Source organism: Sciurus vulgaris, assembly GCF_902686455.1.
Source record: "Sciurus vulgaris genome assembly, chromosome: 4".
Lineage (NCBI taxonomy): Eukaryota > Metazoa > Chordata > Mammalia > Rodentia > Sciuridae > Sciurus > Sciurus vulgaris.
The window spans coordinates 19,756,982-19,778,934 of NC_136464.1; the positions used below are offsets into that span (position 1 = coordinate 19,756,982).

At 34.4% G+C, this 21,953-nt stretch overlaps 2 protein-coding genes and 1 long non-coding RNA gene across 6 annotated transcripts in view; 1 reads left to right on the forward strand and 2 right to left on the reverse strand.

Moving 5' to 3' along the window:
* The window catches only part of LOC306660446, a 356,489-nt gene that overhangs the window by 39,450 nt on the left and 295,086 nt on the right, over positions 1-21,953 (reverse strand). The window lies entirely within an intron of this gene.
* MXI1 (MAX interactor 1, dimerization protein) overlaps positions 1-21,953 on the reverse strand; it is a 72,055-nt gene that overhangs the window by 17,195 nt on the left and 32,907 nt on the right. For all 4 annotated transcript variants that reach the window (XM_079138684.1, XM_079138685.1, XM_079138686.1 and 1 more), the window contains exon 3: positions 15,703-15,732. In XM_079138684.1, coding sequence (XP_078994810.1) covers positions 15,703-15,732 — 30 coding nt within the window. The remainder of the gene's footprint in view (positions 1-15,702; positions 15,733-21,953) is intronic.
* Positions 17,688-19,162, forward strand: LOC306660441 (heterogeneous nuclear ribonucleoprotein A3-like). The gene has a single exon (XM_079138690.1). It carries the CDS (start codon positions 17,847-17,849, stop codon positions 18,786-18,788), a length of 942 nt encoding a protein of 313 aa, XP_078994816.1. The 5' UTR covers positions 17,688-17,846; the 3' UTR covers positions 18,789-19,162.

The following is a 21,953-nucleotide window of genomic DNA, read 5'->3' on the forward strand; positions in this document are numbered from 1 at the left end:
TCATAAAAGTTCTTTCAAACCAACATAGTGAACACATGATAAAACCAATTATGGTAAACTCCTAAGACAGAAGAACCATGCTAGCTTCAGTTCATGATAAACCACTGCTGTGTTTACCTCAACTCCCATCTGAGACACATACAATTTAGCACTTAGTTACATTTTGTTGTTGTTGTCGTTGTTGCTTTTGTTTTGTTTTGTTTTGCAGAACTAGAGAATTAACCCAGGGATGCTCTACCACTGAGCTGCACTTCAAGGATTTGTAAACTTTTATTATTCTGGGACAGGGTCTTGCTTAAATAGCCAAGGCTGGCCTCAAACTTGCTATCCTTCTGCCTCAGTTTCCCCAGTAGCTGGGATTACGCATGCACAGCTATGCCTGGTTTATCATATCCTTCTCAAAGGGGTTTTCTAATAGTATCTTTTGTCTTTTACCTAGACTATAAATCCTCAAGAGCACGTTCAGGACTTGTACCTGTTTTATCCTATCCCTAGTACCTAGCGCACAGTCAATGCCTAATAGGTGCTTGTCAGTTGATCTGTAATTACCTTTAGGAGTCCTTTGTCAGTGCCAAGAACTAAGCCACTTCAAATGAATTCCCACTTTCACCAAAGATTTCAAATCAGAAAACAAGATCTTGGGGTTAATGGTTTATAGGACTGCTAAGAGACAGTCTTATGGGTATCTAACAACTACCCATTATTAGTCAAACTAGACTGAGTGTTCAAAGCAAGTTCAAAATAAACCCTAAATTTTCAAGATCAAGTGATCAAGAAAATCTGAAACAAACCGTAAGCCTAAATTTTCAATATTTCCTAGTGCAAAGGCTGGGGAAGGGGAAAATTTGTGAGAGAGGCCAAATTGTATTTTAATGGGAATTGTAAAAATGCTGCTAAAAGATGAATAATTTTAACTACTGCTTATTCCTAACCACTGTTGGACCTGTAATAGTATCCTAAAGTACTCAAATTTCTAATTAAAAAAAAAAAAAGAAAAAGGTTGAGAAACCTCTGATTAACCTTCACTTGACAAAAAAGATGGGTTCACTTTGCAAGGTGAAGGTACCAAACTCAAAGTGTTTGTGATAATGGTTATTCCATGTTCAAACTAAAAAATCCTAGACAAAAATAGAATACAGTTTTTTATACCATTTCCAAAAAAGTTTTTCCATTAGAAAAACGCATTTAGAAAAAAAATTATTTTAATATAAAAGCACTAACCAGTGCTAATGTCTAAAAAACCATTTTTTATATTACTAAACTAAGCACTGTTGACTACAATTTTTAAAAAAAAGGAATTTTATTATCTTACTGTGGCAAATTCTAAGGTCAACTGAAATTCAAAAAATAATAGGCAAATGCCTATTCATCATGACTAAATTAACCTACATAAATTTAAATGAAAATTAAAAATGTATGATTTTAAAAATAGTGAAAATCAACCACTATTATCTTTCCTTCCAAGCACATAAAATCAGAATGTGCTAACCATAAAAATTTTTTAATTTCTAATAAAATGTTCAACAGAGCAAGAACAATTTTAATATACCATATTTGAAATTCACTAAAATAGTTACAGATCACTTCCTATTTAATAAACTCCCATAATCTTGACCTTAATTATTTCACAGCTTTCAAATGAGCCAAACTTATAATTGCCTTTTTTTTTTTTTTACAGAGATGTATCTCTGTAGAGATATAAAGATGTATATATGTATGCATACATCATATACTCACACATGGGCACATGCTTTTTAGTTGTGGTAACGTAAGAATGACTCCAGATAACACCTGTAAGCACCAGTTGGCTATTTCAGTAACAATCTCCACAGTTAGCAATATTTACAGAAATGAACAGCATCCTATTGTTTTCCTAAAACTATTAATTCTAAAGGAAGAGAGACATTAGCTTTCAAAACAAGTGTAAGTCTTCCCAAGATGCCCCCCAAAGAACACTGTTCCTGCTGATTATGGAAACTTCCATGAAAGACTCTTATTTAAGAATTTTACAGACTTCTAACGATGTCAAATTAAACTTATGAGAATAAAAGTTACACGCAAAAAACATCAGAAGCAAAACAGTAACAACTGCAGATAAAAATCACAGAAAAGAGTCTGTATCCTAAACCAGCTAAAGCTTAATAAGATGTTAGTATTAAGATAAAGAACTATGTAGACAGAACAGGGTGACACCACCTCAGGGACAAGATACTTGTATAAATTTGAGACATCCTGAGGAAATGTTTTCGTAATAACCAAAAAAGATTTGTTGCAGCTTCTATGCTAATTATAGTAAAACTTTTAAGACTCAGTTGAGGTTCTCCATCTGCTGTACCAGTTCAAATATAAAAGTGTACCCTCATCCATAAAACCATCACACTCAGGAAGCATTTTCCCATGGTACAACAACCTTATCAGAAGTCCCATTATAAAGCACAATCACTATGTATTTCTTAAGTGGGTCATATTACCTAGAATAAACTATGGGGACAAACTGTTCTCTTTGAAGTCGAAGTAGAGAACAAAACTATTATCCTTGGAAAGGGAAGATGTTTTCAGGGTAGCAAATATTTCATTGTGTGTCTTCCTAAAATATTTTCATTCTTCAAGTGGCAGGTTTCTCACATATACAAACACACAAAACACAACTATTTATTTGATTTGGCATTTAAATTTTCTCAATATAACAGAAGGTGCAAAGCTTGCTACAGAAACATTCATTATAAATTCAATGAGTACTTACTTTGAGTACTGAGTGCAAGGTACTATGTTTAAAAATACAAAGACAACCAAGTTGTTTATGTCCTCATGGAATGCATACGATTCAGAAAAAATATACACGATCCACAAAGAGGGGAAACTACAATGTAAAGCAGTGTGGATTAAAATTCATGTAAGTGACAAAACCAGTGAATCTCAGAAATTTAAAGGAGAGACTACTTTGGATAATCAGGAAAGACTTTGTGAAAAGTATGTATTTAGCTGTGACTTGAAGGCAGTGTGAAAAGCTGATTTGTAAATCAGAAATCCTTCACTTTGATTCTGACTTTGTCATCAACCAGCTTGGTGGAATTGTGCAGCAGATAACAGATGGACTTTAAGTTCAGAGGACTAGACCAGGTGATTTTTCTTTTTGGTGGTGCTGGGGACTGAACCCAGAGCCTCACACACACAAGGCAAGCGCTCTACCACTGGTATATTCCCAACACCAGACTAAATGATTTTCTAACATCTCATTCAGCATTATGATCTATGTAAGTATATGAATAGATTTACATTTATTACCTTTCTAAAAGTTTTTTATTATTTTTAAGTTCACAAGTAAGGTGCTCTTAGGAGCTAACAATAAATCAGCATGATAGCATCCCCTGGAATCTCACTTCCTTTTTCAGCTACATGTATATCAGTTTGACAAGTATCTTTTATGACATGTATCTTTTACATGCATTTAATACACATGCATGTACATATATAAATACATGACTTTGCTCTGTTATTTTTCAATGTAATAAGATCATATTGGAAACACTAAGTTGCAATTTGCTTTTTTTTTTTTTTTTAACATAATGTATCTTGGAAATCTCTCCACAGATACAAATACAGGTCTACATCATTTGTTTTTACCTGATGCAAAGTATAGATGTATCATCATTTATGTAGCCATTTCTCTAGTGACAGAAATTCATATTACTCCTAATTTGGGGTTATTATAAACACTTCTGTCATTCTTGTTCATGTCTCTCTGCACATAAGAAGAAATTCACAAGAACATGCGGTTATAGACAATGAATCTGAGTCAAAAGTATACAGGTAGAAAATTAAGAAGATATATAGAGGCAGAAAATGTAGATGATGAAGCAGCTCAAACTAGGCATCTATATTTTCAGCAAAAGAAGAAATAAGCAGTGGGAGAGCACTTGCCTAGCATGCACCAGGCCCTGGGTTTGATCCCAAGTACTGCATGAAAAAAAAAAAAGAAAAAATAAGGAGTCACAATAGTATACTAACAATAACTTTAGACTAGGAGACTAGAGAAATGGGTCCTAAGTCCTTGGTTCGAAAACTAGACTTGAAAGTAAAAAATGAGATTGGCTACTTGAAATCTTAGGATTTTTTAAGACTAGAAGAGATTTCTTTTTTCTGTGTTGGAGATCAAACCCAGATCCTCAAGCATGCTATGCAAGTGTTTTATCACTCACCTGTGTGCCCCACCCCCACCCCAGCCCTCACAAGAGCTCTTAAAACACATTCAGTTCTATCATTTCATTTTAGGGAAACTAAAAAAGTCTTATCTGTAAACTAGAACGTGATTTTGATAAATGACCCTTAGCTTTGTGCTTCTACCCTACACTCTGGAGAGGTTGAAAAAAAAAAAGTTTGAATAGTCACTGCAAGTACTACAGGGAGATAACAAGAAGTGAGAATGGTCAATCCATAAAGATGTTTCAATTAATGACAGCATAAATGTCTAGTGGACCCAATCAGCAGAGCTGATTTTCAGCAACCCTTACCAACTGAAAGCAAAATAAATAAATAAATAAACAAGCAAACAAACAGTGGAGATGGCTCAGAATTAGGAACAAGCTCTGTAGGTTATCAAAGCAGAGTGAGGACATTACTAAAAAGCTACTTTACCGTCTAAATGCCAAGGAAGAAAGATTCTAATACACTGACCTGCAGCAACTTTCTCTTCAGATTGTTTATAAACAAATATTTAGATGAGTTAAACTAAGCTGTCCTTTCTTGTTTTAGATAACAGCAGTGTGCTTTTTCCCTCTGGTATAGCATATTAATTTTAGCAATTACTTACAGCAACACAATACAGTTAAAATTACAAAATGGAATCTCTGAAGCCTGAGCAAATATATATTTATCAGAGAGTACAAAAAAAGAAAAAAGTATATAGAATAATTAATAGAAAAAGAATAATGTTTAAAGATTTATTTGTAAAATTTTCTTAGAAGTCAGTGGTAATAATATTCAGTATTTAAATCTCAGAATTTGCATCTATATTTATGTATGTATATGTGTGAATACATATACACATATACATACATCTCTAAATATAAAACATTCAGCTTTGAGGAATGTGTTTACAGTATATATACACACACAAATATATGCTTCTTGGGGAAAATTTAAGTTTTATTTAAATATTTACCACTTAATTATAAAATAAGGCCTTATGATTATAGCTAAAGAACTACATATTATAATTCTTATTTTACAAAGTACCAAATTTTAAATGAAATAGAGTTCTAAGCTGATTTTTCCAGTTGCTCTTTCACTATGTGTGTGGGGAAAGGGTTATTTATTTATGTATAAATACACACGTATGCACACACACACAATGTGCACATATATGTATATAAATACATTTATATATTCTTATATATATAAATACATATGCATATATATATATACATAGAGATATATTCATATCAAGGAAAATGCTTCAGAGCAACAAAAAAAAAAAAACAAGTTTCTGTTAATGCCTGTTAATTACTACACTGAAAAATGCATATAACTACAAAACTTTTCATGTTGAAAAGGATTTCAGAAATCATCTAGGGTTTTTTGTTGTTGTTGTTGTTTTTATTTTTGAGACAGGTCTCATGTTACCTAGGCTGGTCCTGAACTCCTTAATCAAGTGATCCTTCACCTCAAAATCATGAGTAGCTAAGACTACAGAAGTGTACCATCACACCCAGCTGGCCTCCTGTACAGCCAAAAAAAAGCAAAATGCCCCAAAGCCAAGAAACTTACACAAAATCTACAGCCTCTCAGTGGGAGAAAGGAAAGGAAAAATGGTATCTTTTGGATTCTGGTACAAATCTCTCACCAAAGCATTATATATCCCAAAGAAGCCATCTGTGAAGGATTCCAGGTATCCTTTTTCACCATTTGGCTGCTACACATTGTTTAAGTATTAAAACTTTCTTCACTGGCTTTTCCCAAAATAAAAACAAAACAAGAAGGTCATTTGCTTTTGAGTTAAGTTCCAATCTTTCCTGATTTTAGAAAATACGAGGAATATGTCATGTTTGTACCAGTGCTAAATTAGTTATTTTCCAAGCAAATTTGTCTTCAAGAACTGGTTAGCAAGTTATGTTCTCATTACTGAATCCTTATTTATACCAGGGTTTTTTCACTAGTTAGTAACACTCATGAGAATTTCAAACTGACATTATGTACTCGAATAAGTAGAAACAAAAAATACAAAATAATTTTTTTAAAAAAATGAAGAAAAAAAACCTAAGGAAGTCTAATAAAAAGATTTCTTACTGATACACTTGGCATAACTGCCGACATTTGTATCTGAATAGAAATTTCTTTAAATGAAGATACTAGTTTATGAAAAAATATTTGAATCCTGGTTATTATTAAACTTCCAATATTTATCAAGAGTATTTATACTGCATTAATTCCTTTACCATATGCAGCAAAAGAATTCAGTAAAATAGTGTACTGACTTAAAACTCTAGAAGAATTTTCAGTAATTGTAAGCATAATTACTAATCAGTTTTATAGATCTAACATAGTTCTCAAAGATGCAAATAAAGTATATTTTAGTATACTGCATCAACTAAAATATCCCAGGAAAATAAATTCTTCCTTTTTTTAAACTACAAATTCGTAGTTTGAGAAGTGCATTCTTAAAAAAGGTACAGCTACACTGACATAGATTTCTGCATTCACCTGCTATGATATTCTCCATGTCAATTATTCAAGATCTGAATTACCCATTTACTTCTACAAGTAATTTTGAATCCAAATTTGTAAGTTATAAAACCTCTGGATTTTTTTTTTTTTAAAGCTAGAGATCTTATCTCTTCCCATACATCAGTTGTAGAACTATTTAAACTTTGGGAATTAAACAGATGAAATACTGAGAACACTTGTTTCTAAAATGCAATTCTTGTCTTTGACTCAAATCTGTCACCTTACAGTATATATGTAGCCAGGTCAGGGAACAGAAAGCATAGTCTTAAATGAGCTATTTCTGACAAAGGTCAATATAGAAACTATCTATCTAGACACAACTGCAATGACTTCATTGCATAGACTGCATTTTAGATGTGTAATTTTATCCTGGCTACGCTTCCTCTATTAACCATAAATTTTATCTCCAAAACTCACCCATTACTTCATCTGTATCTCATATAACATTCAATTCTAATTCTAACAGGTGCTTATCTCTGCATTCTTGACAGCTATTTTTAGTTGTCTACAGTTTTTAGCATTCTTACTCCTATAAAATATTTAAAACATTCATTTACTTATTTACAAAATACATCAATTACATGTCTCTGACAAATGACTGTGCTATTCTTCTTACTATTTGATAATGTTAACTTACTTTATTTTTTATTTTTGGCAGTACTGGGGATTGAACCCAGGGGTGTTCACCACTGTGCTACACCCCAAGCCCTTTTTATTTTTCCTTTCGAGACAGAATCTTGCTAAGTTTTCCAAACTGGCATTAAACTTGCCGTCTGTCTGTCTCTGTGGCTGGGCCACATGTGACACTGCACCTGGCTTCAGAATTTTCCATACATAAGATTATAATACCTACAAATATAAATGGTTTTACTTGTTTTCCAATCAAAATGCCTTTCATTTCCTTTTTCTTTCCTAACTACCTTGGATAGGACCTCCAGTATAATGCTGAGTGTAAGTGGTGAAGGCATATATCCTTGTCTTATTCCTGATCTGAGGGGGAAAACATTCAGTATTTCATCATTATAGATGATATCGGTTGTAGGTTTTTTATAAGGTTCCTTTATCGGGTTGAGGAAGTTACTAGAAGTGTTTTCATAATCAGACATGCTAATATCCCTTGTATCTTAGAAATAAACAAGATCTAAGAAAAGTTTGACTACACTTTTCAGATGAATAGAACTCAATTCAAAACTGCAGACTATTAATCCAGCTGAGGCTGTATTAAATAAAGGTTTGGTTTCCCCAACCCCATAAACTTGCCTTTAATGCAAGCAATTGTACTTACCCTTTAAGTACAATTAGTTGAGGTAAGAGTTTTAATGAAAGTTCTTGCCAAACCAATCTTGTTTATCCTCCTAACACGTATTTGTTTTCTCTAGAATGTGCTTCCTATGTATGAAAAGTGTATGTTATTTTTAAACAAATGTCATACAAAGGCACAAAATATGTAGCTAAAACCAATTAAGGTATGTTCCTCCTGTCAAGGAACCCTAAATAATCATATGATATACTAAGAAACTATTGCCCAATGATTTACTCATGTTTTGTTCAAAAATAAGGCAGACAAACAATTACTCCATCAAAATATCCATCTTTAATGGGAGCACAATAGAGTCTAGGAAAAAAATATGACATTCACTATCACATCAAAACAATTGTGATAAACATAAAACATCAAAACTTCTAATATACATGAAAGTTGAAATTATTTATGAAATTCTAGTCTTCAAATACATAAAATGTTTTCCTTGTAAAAATGTTTACCAATCTCAGATCATGGAATGAAAAAGGAATAAAGATCTCACAATTGGAACATAAACTCCATTAAATGTTCTCCTTTATAAAAATTACCCATCCTTGTCTTAGTGTAATATATGATGCCTCAATGAACTAAGAGTAAATAAGCCTCTAAAAATAATTCACTGATTCTCTCCTTACAAGCAGGATGAAGTCCTGCATGGTAAAAAATCCTTTAAGATGTTCCTACTTATTGAGTTTTCTCATATAACTTATTTATATTTTAAGAGTTCATTAAATTTCCATTCCCTCCTAAAATTATTTTTGTCTGCTGAGCTCTCATGAGTATGTGTACACACACATACGCATATATATATATCACTTTTCACTTACGTCAGAGTTTGATAACTTGTTGATTTTATTTATTTTCTACTTTTTGTGGTGTTGGGGTTTGAACCCAGGACTTCACATATGCTAGGCAAGTTCTCTACCACTAAGCATACCCCCAACCCTGGTTGATTTTAAATCTATTCAATATCACCTATCATTCTTTTTTTAAAAAAAAAATATATATTTTTTTTAGTTATCAATGGATCTTTTATTTTATTTATTTATATGTAGTGCTGAGTATCAAACTCAGGGTCTCACCTGTAACAGGCAAGCGCTCTACCACTGAACCACAACACTAGCCCCTCACCTATCATTCTTTTACTCAATGACTACTATGTCATGACATAAAGTCCCTACCTTCTTGAAACTTATATTTTAGCAAAAGAAGTCAAATAACACAAATGAATAAATACTCCAGGCAGATATAAATGTCACAGTAACATAAAGGCAATGGAATAGAGAGTAACCGGCAGGCAAATCTTGTTCTCTAAGATGACCTAAGAACTAAATAATGATGAAGTAGAGCAAGGGCTTCAGGAGCAGAAGAAACACCAGGTGCAACAGTCCCAAGATGGAAAGAAGCATGGTATGTCTGAGGTATACCACAGGGGACAAGTGAGAGTGCTAGGACTTTGCAAACCATAGATTTTATCTAGTTGCAATGGGAAGACAGTGAAGGATTGTAGAAAGAGAAATGACTTATCTGATAGATCCTCTGAAAAAAATCATACTTGCTATATTATGTGAAGAATGAAATGTTAGGAATGAACAATAGCAGTTAATGGAATATAATATTCTTCTTTTACAGTGTATCTTAGTTCTCTCTCCTCCTTCCTGTTCCCAATTCTGCGACATGAATTTAGAAGCATTCAAGCTATTCTTCCTACTTCTATAGATAGACAATACTTTCTTTTAATGCTTTAATCATGCCTTTTTACTACAAAAGTCTCAAATATCACTGCCAACAAAATAAAATCCAAATTCCTTGACACTTGATAATATTCCACAATCTAATCCCAAACTACTCTTCCATCTTCATCTTCCACTCCACCATTCCACTCAACATGGTCTATTCACTCTCTCCTAAACACAACTTACGACACCAACTTCCTGCTTCCAAAACTCTATGCACACTGATGCTTTTCCTCGTTTTTTTTTTTTTTTTTTTTTTTTTTTTTTTTTGGGCGGTGCTGGGATCGAACCCAGGGCCTTGTGCTTGCGAGGCAAACACTCTACCAACTGAGCTATCTCCCCAGCCCACCTCGCTCTTTTCTAATATTCAAATTCTCTCTCTTCCTCATGGCTCAACATTCATTATTCTTGGCTATCCAAAGCAGTAGCTTTTTAACTGACCCAGAGGATATCATGATCCAGTTTACATAAGTTTCACAAGTCTACATTTAAATTTACTTCAGGCAATGCATTTTGGCATTTTCTATGCTATTCTATTCCCTTTCTTTTTCAAAAGAAATCATCCCACAGAACACTAATGAATTTTAGCTTCCCATTACTAGTGCACCTAGACATTAACTGATCACTTAACTGTATCAAGGTATTGAAAGATGAAACATTTAAATTCCAAACTATAATAGCCCTAACTTTAAGAATATAATAGGGTCACTATTTATTCTTCATTTTATCTATCATCATGTCTAGCAAACTATTTACTAATCATTACTGTAAAGAAAGACTGATATTAAAGTTATAATAATTCATGATGAGACAGGATCATGATTAGGAGTGCTTTGTATTCACATCACCTTGTTTCAAACTGTAATTATGGAAATCAAAATGGTCATTTTCAATGATACTTGTAAACCACACTTCCTGCTTTCCTACCTTATAGAATTACATAACAGCCTTCTTAGTAAGAACTCCATAAGTGCTAATTTTCCTCTTTCCTTAAGGAAATGTAAGAGTTCCTATATATGGAGGATACCTCATATCATTCATAGGACATCGTTCTCTTTTAGTACAAATAATCACTTCTTTGCCTAGGAAGGAATTATTAGTTCAGTGTCCTCATTTGGTCTTTCCAGCTTTGCCAAAGTTTAATAAGGGTAAGCCTTTTGTTTTGATGGAATGACAGCTATTAAAGTTGAATGGTCTCTCCTGCAGTCAGCACTAAGGTTCTTGACCATTAAAGTCCTGTTTAAAGCTGTTGACTCTGTTAAAAACATCATCAGTAATTTGAATTAAGAAAATGAAAAAGCAATGAAGCGATCTAAAATCTGTACTGAATAGTTTCTTCTCTGGCAAAGAACCCAATTCATAAGACAAGCCAACAGGCAAAGTAAATTCTTAGTTCTTCATTTTCAAAGACTCATTAAGTTTACCACGATATAATTCATATAGGTTCCTGAGGAATGCAGAACATTTAAAGGTAGTCTGCTTTCTCTCCATTTTCACCTTCTTAGACTGTTTTGACCTGTTGTAGGTCTAGGAGTACAGAAGTAGCATACAGGTAACAAATGTTTTGAACCATCTAGACCAAGCTCAACATAATCATAGTTTTAGGCAGAAATCGGTCCCCAGGACAAAATTAAAAAGAATGCAAACTTTTATATTCAGACTAAAAATTATCCAAAGTTCCTTAATATGCTGTAGGTATCCTGATATAATTGTGGGTCTGAACAAACTATTCTGGGTGTCTCAGGCCCCAAATCTCCACCACTAGGCTTCCCTCTGAAATTTGGGAGTATGAACCTCAACATTTGTTAGCTATTGTCTCAAGGACAGAACTCAGACCTTTAACAATCTTACAAATTTAAGAGAGTCATCTGGAATTACTCTGCCAATCACTAACAATTTAAAATTAATTACTTTAATTCTTGCTGCATCTGCCCAAGTAAAAACAGATTTATATCTAAGATTTTAGAACCAAGCTTAAAAGGAAAAAAATTTTTCTTAAATAAATAAGTAAATAAATGCGTGTGTGTGTATGCATACATATACATATGTATATTTACAGTAGCCAAATTTCAAGAATATGAATTATTTCAGAAATGCCTTTTCAGAATGAAAACAAAATTAAATTTACCATCTGATGGTGAGTTACTTTCCTCACGTAAGATCATGCTTAAAGGCAAAGGACAGGTAAAGGCAAAATTCTATTTATTTTAAAGGTTGCCAAAGATAGATTAACTTTTTTCTGTAAAACATCAAATAAAAAACTATGCCTGATAAAAAGGGACTATTAAATAAAACTGGGTGGGGGCCTAAAATTATAGTAACAATACAGGCTTAAATTTTTGAAATGTTTCTGTGCTGCTTTTCTGCTAAACATCTCCCCAGTCTTTAAATCTCCCTGTCTCTTGTTAAATCACAAGCTGGTAAATTTTCAGAAGTGGGGTATGGGTATGAGTTATTAAATCTGGTTTTTATTTTGACACTGATCCTCTGACACAAGCTACTAAATTAAGAGTTTTATTTATAGTGATTAAAAAAAACTTTGAAAAACATCTTCAAAAGGTTAATCCTGTATCACCTTTCAGCAAAGGCTCAGAGAAGAAAGGGAAGGAAGACAAAAAAACAAAACAAAACAAAACATGAAGAGAGCAAGGAGAAGAAATAATTTGAGAAATAAAGAAATAAAGAATGTCTGCTAGCCCTTCCAAATTAATAAAGAATGTATATCTATGAGCCCTTTTAGGGCTATCAAAAGAGAATGAGAGAACTATGCCTTAAGTGAGGTAGCATAGATGACCATTCAGAAAATCTTAGACCTAAGTAAACAAAATAGGATCTAAGTAATAAAACAGGAACAAAAGGCCTTCACTGGAGATTGCTTACAGCCAAGGTAATACAAGACATGCATGCTGTACCGGTGTCACAGTCAGACACTAGGTCAAACAACTTACAGGGCATAAAGTAACACTACGAGTGATACACATATCATTTTCTGAGGTTTTTAAAGTTATCAGTAAACTAGATATGATATGCAGAGTGCACTAAACAAAATTTACTCAGATTTTAAAAGCTGCTTTCCAAAGAGTTACTAAAAAGAGTCTCTTCCAAGGGTTAAAACAAGTTTTTGCCAGGTTTCCAATGGGGATCTACCAAGGGTCATATCCAAATGGAGGGCATAATTACAAAAGTCACATATTTACTAGTATTTAACCCTTGTGGCCCAAAATGTACTCTATATGCCTATTTAAAGCTCAATGTTAGGGTTTAGTTTTAGAATCCTCAGAGATACCATTTCTTCATCTTTTCATGGTCTTTCCTGCCATGTTTTAAACCATCTACATCTTTAATATACTAGAAATGTAAGACAGAAAAGAGATTTTTTTTAAAAAATGTAAAATCTGATAAGCTGCACTGTCGCTAACAAAATATCTTTTACTAGACCCCTAAACTTTTAAGTTCCAATTTTACCCTTCATTCAATATTAACGCCATCATGTACTATATATGCATCAAATCTCAGGCACTGAGGCTAATAAAGTGAACAAAACAGAATCCCTGCCTTTGAGGCAGTCGGTCTAGCCATCTGACAGAAGAGACATATCAACAAATAACTGCAATACTACATAATCAGTCTTACCAGAGGAGGGAAGAACAGAGCAGTGTACACACAAGTGGTAAAAATCACTAAGTCTGCCAGAAGGACTCTGCTAAGTTTTTTAAAGAAGTTTTGACATTTAAACTAATCAGCAAGGAGGCAGGTAGGCAGTCAACCTGTAAGATCCTTCTAGGAAAAAAAAGAAAAAAAAAAAAGTATGACAAAAAGTTGAAAAGTCAAAATCATATTTGTCAACAATTTGCAGGAAAATGGACAGAACTTGAGAACATTATGTTAAGTGAAATAAGCCAAACCCAGAAGGTTAAGGGTCATGTTTTCTCTCATATGTGGAAAATGGAGAAGAAAAAGGAAGGTGTGGGGGGTTCTCATGAAAATCAAAGGGAGAGGAGTAGAATAGAGAAAAGAGGCACGGGGAGGGGGAAGTACTGGGGAGTGACATCGGCTGAATTATATTGTCATATGCATAAACGAATATGTAACAACAAATTCCACCATTAGGTAGAACTATAATGCACCCATTAAAAAAAATGTGGAAAAAATGATTACCCCTAAACAATTCAGAGCTTGTTGGTTATTAATCTAATCTCTACACCAAAAGAGAATAACTCCTACAGTAATGTTTTTTCTCAAACTTGTCCTCTTCCTATATTCCTTTCCTCAATAAATGGCAATTTCATCTAAAATTTAATTATCCAAATCCAACTAATCACTAGTTTCTATTATTTCTTCTCCATACTTTTTGTCTGCTTCTGCCTCTATAGCTACCATAAACTCTTACCTATATTACTACAATGGTTTTTAAAAAGGGTCATTTCGCTGGTATTATTCTCCCAACCAATTCCTCACAGTATAGTCAAAATGACTTTCCTGTTCCTTTTTTTTTTTTTTCAAACTAGGAATTGAATCTAGGGATGCTTTACCTCTGAGGAAGGCCCAAACCTATTTTTTTTTTTTTTTTTTTTTTTTTGAGATAGGGTCTCACTAAGTTGCTTAGGGTCTCGCTAAATTGCTGAGGAACTTGTGATCTCTGGGATTATAGGCATGTGTGCCATCAAGCCCAACCCAAAAGTGCTTTTTTTTTTTTTGCGGGGGCGGGGGGCTGGGGCAAGGGAAAGCATGGATTGAACTCGGGAGCACTCAATACTCAACGAGCCACATCTATGCCCAGTCCGATTTTGTATTTTATTTAGAGACAGTGTCTCAATGAGTTGCTTAGTGCCTCCCAGTTTCTGAGGTTGGCTTTGAACTCGCTATCCTCCTGCCTCAGCCTCCCCTGAGCAGCTCAAAGTGCTCTTTCCAAAACAAACCTTTTTAAATTTTTTGGGGGGAAGTGATACTGGGGATTGAGCCCACGGGTGCCCTACCACTGAGATAGAATCCTAATCCTCACCCCCAACTTTTAAGAAAAATTTTAGACAGGGTCTCACTAAGTTGCAGAGGCTGGCCTTGAAGTTGGAATTCTCCTGCCTTAGTCTCTCAAGAAGCTCAGATTATAAATGTACACCACCAGGCCAGCTCTAAAACACAAATATTTTAAAATGAGTAAGTGCTACCTATTGCTAAGAGACAACTTTTCAGCATAGTTGATGAAATTCTTCAATATCTGATGTGGTTTACCTTTGCTACAATCTTTTATACTCATACTAAACGACTTGCAGTTTCCTTAGTATTCAGTGCTCACTCACCAACCTCTGCAGAGCTTTTCAAGACTACAAAAGGGAATAAACTGAACTTCCAAAATGATCTTTCAGCACCCTCCACCATCCTCTGCCTCCCATTACATACTTACTGTGTTATACAGTATTTTAATTACTTCTTCTCTAACAAAGCTGTGGGTTCCTTGAGGACAGAAACTATCTGAAATATTCTTATATTTCCTATGTAAAGCCTGCAATGATGTATAGTTCATGCTTGATAAATATTTGTCAAATGCATGAATAAATGAACAAACTGCAAATAAAGGTTTAATGCACTCCAATTTTTCATGTTTATTACTATTCCAGAAACCCAATCCTTTAGCAAGACCATATTTAAGCCATGAGCCTACCATGATTAACCTGTTCTGAAGACAGAAATAAAGGAAGCTACCCCATGAACTCAAAATTCAAATGAGCTTTAAAATGTGTTTAGATTCTTCTAGTTTAGATAGTATAAGCTTACTCTTTAAGTCATTTTTTGCAGAAAATACATATATATAAGAATCACGACAGGCTTTATATTTTAAAAATAAAATTACAACTACATAAGCACTATTACATTATTTTCATAGGTAAAATGATGAGTTTGCTTTTTAAACACAAGTGAAAGTTGTACCCTCTACTGACTCACCGGTTCTTTTCCAGCTCATTGTGTGTAGATCTAAAAGGAAAAAAAAAAGAACAACATTAGCCACACTTGTTAATAAGGCTATAGAAAGGGGGGTTAGTTTATAGTTACTGCTATGCCATAGCCCTATAATTTAACAATGCAACATATGGTCACACTTCTACAATCTCGCACATCAAAAAGCAAAGTCTACATTTATTAGGACTTCTCTTTCAGACAGCGTTTTCAGTTAACAGTGTTAAATATTCTGAAATTGGTATTTGTCATTCTAATGAAATACTAGCACGTGCCCTCCTGCCTATACTTAAGAGCATCCTCTATTTTGTTAAAGATATTATATGAGAAATTTTAATTCAAACATTTAATTCAAAATTCAAATAAACTTAAAAATGTGTTTGCTTCTTCTAGTTTAGATATCATTTTTATCTAAAAATATCATTTTTATTTGAAAAGAAAAAAGATATGTATAGTCCTCCTCTATCTCCATCTACTCCTAAACACAGGAAAAAAGAAGTTTTTGCTAACATAGGAACAAAACAAACTTGCCTAACTGCTAGGTGGCACAAGCAAATTCGAGCCTTTCTGAATTTTATGTGAAACAAATGAGAATAAAATATACAAGAAAAATATACAACATAAGGGAAAAAATACACATAAAAAAATCAAGAAACAAGCTTAAGGACTGAAAAGAAGTGACTCAAAATGCTTGGTTATTTTTCTTTTGTTGACTTTTTTCATTTGCCTCTCAGCATTTGTTAGGATACTTACCGTCTATTGAACAAGCATAGTACCTAACACATATTACCTCACTTTATTCCTAAAACAATTCTTTGTTTTATAATCAAGAATACTGAGACTCAGACATCAAGAAACAAACTCCCATCCCAGTAGTATTAGCAGCAATGAATTACACCCAGGTCTCTCTTACTTCAAACCCTCAAGTTCTTAACCACCTGATGAGAAGCAATTCTGAATAAAGACTGAGGGCACAGACTCTTAGACCAGACTGCCTGAGTTCAAATACTGTGGCTCTGGTAAAGTCCCTTCATTTTTCAGTGCTGTTTCCTCATCTATGAAACAGGAAAAACGACAATAAAAATTAGCCTTCCATATCTATGGGTTCCACATCTGTGGATTCAACCAATTGCAGATTGAAAATATTTGGGAGAAAAATGCATTTATACTGAACACATACAAAGTATTTTGGCAAAATTCATTGAAAAATATAATATAGCACCTATTTATATAGTTTTAAATCATATTAGGTAGTATAAGTAATCCAGAGATAAATAATACAGGGAACTGTGCATAGGTTACAAGCAAATATACATTTTATATAAAGGACTTAAGCATCTATAGATTTTATCTTGGGGAGTTCCTGGAACCAATTCCCCACAGATACTGAGGAACAGCTGTAACTGCCTCACAGGATTTGTTATAAGGACTAACAAATTTATACTGAACAGCAACATATAATAATCTATATAAAGTTTGCTACTATTAGGATTATGTTTTACAAACTAGTTCCCTTGAATGACACTGTATTACTTTTATAATAATTTAGCATTAATGAGAATTTTATAAAGGAGAATTTAAGTTTCTATCACTAGGCCTAAAACTTTATGATCATTTTATATGCTCTGGTTAATGTCCAATGCCTTCAGAATATTTTACATAACATTACTTTAATCTGATTCATTATTCCAATGGATATTTAACAGCAGGATTCCTAAAGCTTAACGATTAAGTGTTTTTGCAAGCCTCAATTTGTGGAAATTTCCCCCAATGTTTCAGTTTAAGAGCGGAAAGACTTGGAGTTACTCTCTCCCATCCACCTTCTGCTTTCAAAGCAGTTTCACAAAGTATAAGTGAAATGGGATGGAAAAAAAACTGAGATTCATATTAAAGAGTTTATCTTAATAAACATCGCTTTTTCAAAATATGAAAAAACAATCCTAGGCTGTTTCAAAACAGCTATATTGGACTCCGGCCGTCGCCGCCGCCGCCGCCGGGGGGAGGAGGGCCATGATCCAAAGGAACCAGAGCAATTGAGGAAGCTGTTTATTGGTGGTCTGAGCTTTGAAACTACAGATGATAGTTTAAGAGAACATTTTGAGAAATGGGGCACACTCACAGATTGTGTGGTAATGAGAGACCCCCAAACAAAACGTTCCAGGGGCTTTGGTTTTGTGACTTACTCTTGTGTTGAAGAGGTGGATGCAGCAATGTGTGCTCGGCCACACAAGGTTGATGGGCGTGTAGTGGAACCAAAGATAGCTGTTTCTAGAGAGGATTCTGTAAAGCCTGGTGCCCATCTTACGGTGAAGAAAATTTTTGTTGGTGGTATTAAAGAAGATACAGAAGAATATAATTTGAGAGATTACTTTGAAAAGTATGGCAAGATTGAAACCATAGAAGTTATGGAAGACAGGCAGAGTGGGAAAAAGAGAGGATTTGCTTTTGTAACTTTTGATGATCATGATACAGTTGACAAAATTGTTGTTCAGAAATACCACACTATTAATGGGCATAATTGTGAAGTGAAAAAGGCCCTTTCTAAACAAGAGATGCAGTCTGCTGGATCACAAAGAGCTCGTGGTGGTGGATCTGGCAACTTTATGGGTCGTGGAGGAAACTTTGGAGGTGGTGGAGGTAACTTTGGTCGTGGTGGAAACGTTGGTGGAAGAGGAGGCTATGGTGGTGGAGGTGGTGGCAGCAGAGGTAGTTATGGAGGAGGTGATGGTGGATATAATGGATTTGGAGGTGATGGTGGCAACTATGGCGGTGGTCCTGGTTATAGTAGTAGAGGAGGCTATGGTGGTGGTGGACCAGGATATGGAAACCAAGGTGGTGGATATGGTGGTGGAGGAGGAGGATATGATGGTTACAATGAAGGAGGAAATTTTGGTGGTGGTAACTATGGTGGTGGTGGGAACTATAATAATTTTGGAAATTACAGTGGACAACAGCAATCAAATTATGGACCCATGAAGGGGGGCAGTTTTGGTGGAAGAAGCTCTGGCAGTCCCTATGGTGGTGGTTATGGATCTGGTGGTGGAAGTGGTGGATACGGTAGCAGAAGGTTTTAAAAACAGCAGAAAAGGGCTACAGTTCTTAGCAGGAGAGAGAGCGAGGAGTTGTCAGGAAAGCTGCAGGTTACTTTGAGACAGTCGTCCCAAATGCATTAGAGGAACTGTAAAAATCTGCCACAGAAGGCACGATGATCCATAGTCAGAAAAGTTACTGCAGCTTAAACAGGAAACCCTTCTTGTTCAGGACTGTCATAGCCACAGTTTGCAAAAAGTGCAGCTATTGATTAATGCAATGTAGTGTCAATTAGATGTACATTCCTGAGGTCTTTTATCTGTTGTAGCTTTGTCTTTTTCTTTTTCTTTTCATTACATCAGGTATATTGCCCTGTAAATTGTGGTAGTGGTACCAGGAATAAAAAATTAAGGAATTTTTAACTTTTCAAAAAAAAAAAAAAAAAAAAAAACAGCTATATTAACAGCAAATATGTATAAATCAGATTGGAAAAAGTATAAAAACATAGAATTTGTAGAATTTAACAGATTCAAAGCTCAAAACTCAATAAACAATGAAACCCCATCTAATCAAAGTATTTATAATGTTTTTTTTAACTTTTTTGTTTGAATGAAATGTTAAAGCAGTAAGCTAGAAGAGGGAAATGGAATATTTTAAAGAGCTTTAAAACTAAAAACTCCCTTCAATAACCAGTTGTTGAATAACAATATCATATTGAGCCTATTAAAAAATCAAGCACTAAAAGAACATAATCTGATCCACTGATGTGACCAAATCAAAACATCAGGCTCTTTCTAGCTCTCTCAAACAGATTTTTCTTTACTATTTGTCTTCTTCAAAAAGAAAAAAGAAAAAAAAATTAGGCTAAGACTCCACCAAACCAAGAAATGTATGCCATAGCTATGCCATCAGGAAAATAAGATTTCCAAATAACGAGAAACAAAAATTATCATAAATATACTAATCATTACCATATTTTTAAAAATGTATCAGTTTACTATTATTTTGATGAATTTTTGCCTATAATATCAAGTCAACAAATATTAAGTACCTTGAATGTTCAAAACTGATGTAGGCTTCAGGGAATTAAAGACAGCCTCTAGCTCATAAATTAAGACATATATAAGAATAATTAAAACCCAAGGCAAGATAAATATATGTAGAAAGGTACAAAGTATTGTGAGAATTCAAAAGAAACAGAGTTTACTTTCAAATGGGATCTTAGAGAAAGTTTAGAAAAAGATGGCACTTCAGCTGGGGCTTAAAATAGGTACATTTGTTACAAGTGAAGTCTGGAACCTGCTAATGAGTACCATTCCAAGTAGAAGGGATAAGATAAGCAAACAAGCAGAGTTGTATAGTCCAAAGCAAAACCCAGGGAACAATGTATACGGATAATAAAGACCTATGGTGTTAGAGAAAAAAGTTCTGAAAATTCTCATTCACACTACTCTGTAACTTTGTGACAAATTGTTTAACAACACTAATTCCATTTCCTCATTTGTAAAATATTACCATATTTGTGAAATATTACCATATCCCTTGGCTTGGTTACTGAGAGGACTAGACAAAAAAAATAAAGCATCTAGCACATAGTAAGTATTCAATAAATGTTAACGTTAATTACTACTCAGACTTTTATTATTATTATTTTTTTTTTTTTTGCAGTGGGTACCAGGGATTGAACTCAGGGGCATTCAACCACTGAGCCACATTCCCAGTCCTATTCTGTATTTTATTTAGAGACAGGGTCTCACTGAGTTGCTAAGCACCTCACTTTTGCTGAAGCTAGCTTTGAACTCATGATCCTCCTGCCTCAGCCTCCCGAGCTGCTGGGATTATCGGCATACACCACAGCACCCGGCATACTTTTATTTTGAACAAGACTAAATATATTCTTCTCAAAATATGTGAAGTCTGCTATATAAAACAACAATTTGACAGGTGTTCAGTTACACTTGGAATTAGCCTGGAAACAAACAAGCAAACAATCAATGACAAAAAGAGAAATGAAAAGGAAAGGTAAGTGACTAAAACTACTTGGTCATTTAGTCAGCTATGAGGACAAGGTCTAAAAGTATAACAAAGAAAAGTGAAACAGACATTACTACTTCATGGACATGTATGACTGCATGACGGATATGATCCTGCAATATGTATAGTCAGAAAAATGAGAGATTACACTCTATTTATGTATGATCTATCGAAATGTATAAAGGCATTCTACTGTCATGTACAACTAATGAGAACAAATACAATTTTAAAAATTTTGAAAAAGAACAGGTCCTAGAAAAATCTGGGAATCAGAAGGAATGCCTGTTTCCTGCCACAGTTGCTATTGCTCGTGTAGGGTACTATGTAACCAACCAAACCAAGGAGGTCCCAAAGCTGACACACCCAGTGCCTTGAATTTCACTGCCAGGTTCAACCATGGATGTCTCTACCCAAACCCAACCTGACTATCAACTGTGCATTCTTAGCTCTTTCAATTCACCCATTTTCCCCTCAAGGCAGACAACCTTCTAAATCAGAGTTCCCATCACCAGCCAGGGATTATACCCTGAAGCAATTTATACTCCAACATAAATTGCCCTGTGCTGTTTGGGGTTAACTCATTCACACTCACTCCTTCCTCCTGTAAAGCGGTCTCTTCTCAGAGCTTCTGCTGTCCTTCCCTGTACTCAGACTTGAGTAGACTTTACTCAGAATTTCTAAAGTCTCCTTAGGCACCTCGTAAATTTGTTGGAAAACACAAAAGTGGAGTGGAGATTTAGCCAGGTATCTAAATACCTTGAAGGAGTCACTGTTTCACTGGGGATTGAACCTGGGGGCGTTCTATCACTGAGCTTACCAGAACGAAGTGAATCTGCACAAATGTGAATAAAGTTTCTACTCTAGAAAAAGAAAATTGCTTCTAAATTTAAAATGGCAGTTGACCCTAGTTCTTAAAGGGTCAGTAAATAGAACCAAGTTCTTGTCTGCCTGTGTACTCTATAAATAATTTTTTGTTGTTGTTGTCCAGGGCAGTGTGGAATATATATTCATGAGTATGAGAAATGTGTGTCCCTGGTTCTCTTGAGGTGGTGGTATAATACAAATGAGTGTTCTGATAACAGTAATGACACCAATTCACTGACTGCCTACCGTTATACTATACTAGCTGATGTGTTTTATTGTTTTATTTAATCATCACAATAACCTTACAAAGT

What these genes read in the sequence shown, in the direction of transcription:
- LOC306660441 (XM_079138690.1), top strand. Translation starts at nt 17,847, where the DNA reads ATGAGAGACCCCCAAACAAAACGTTCCAGGGGCTTTGGTTTTGTGACT.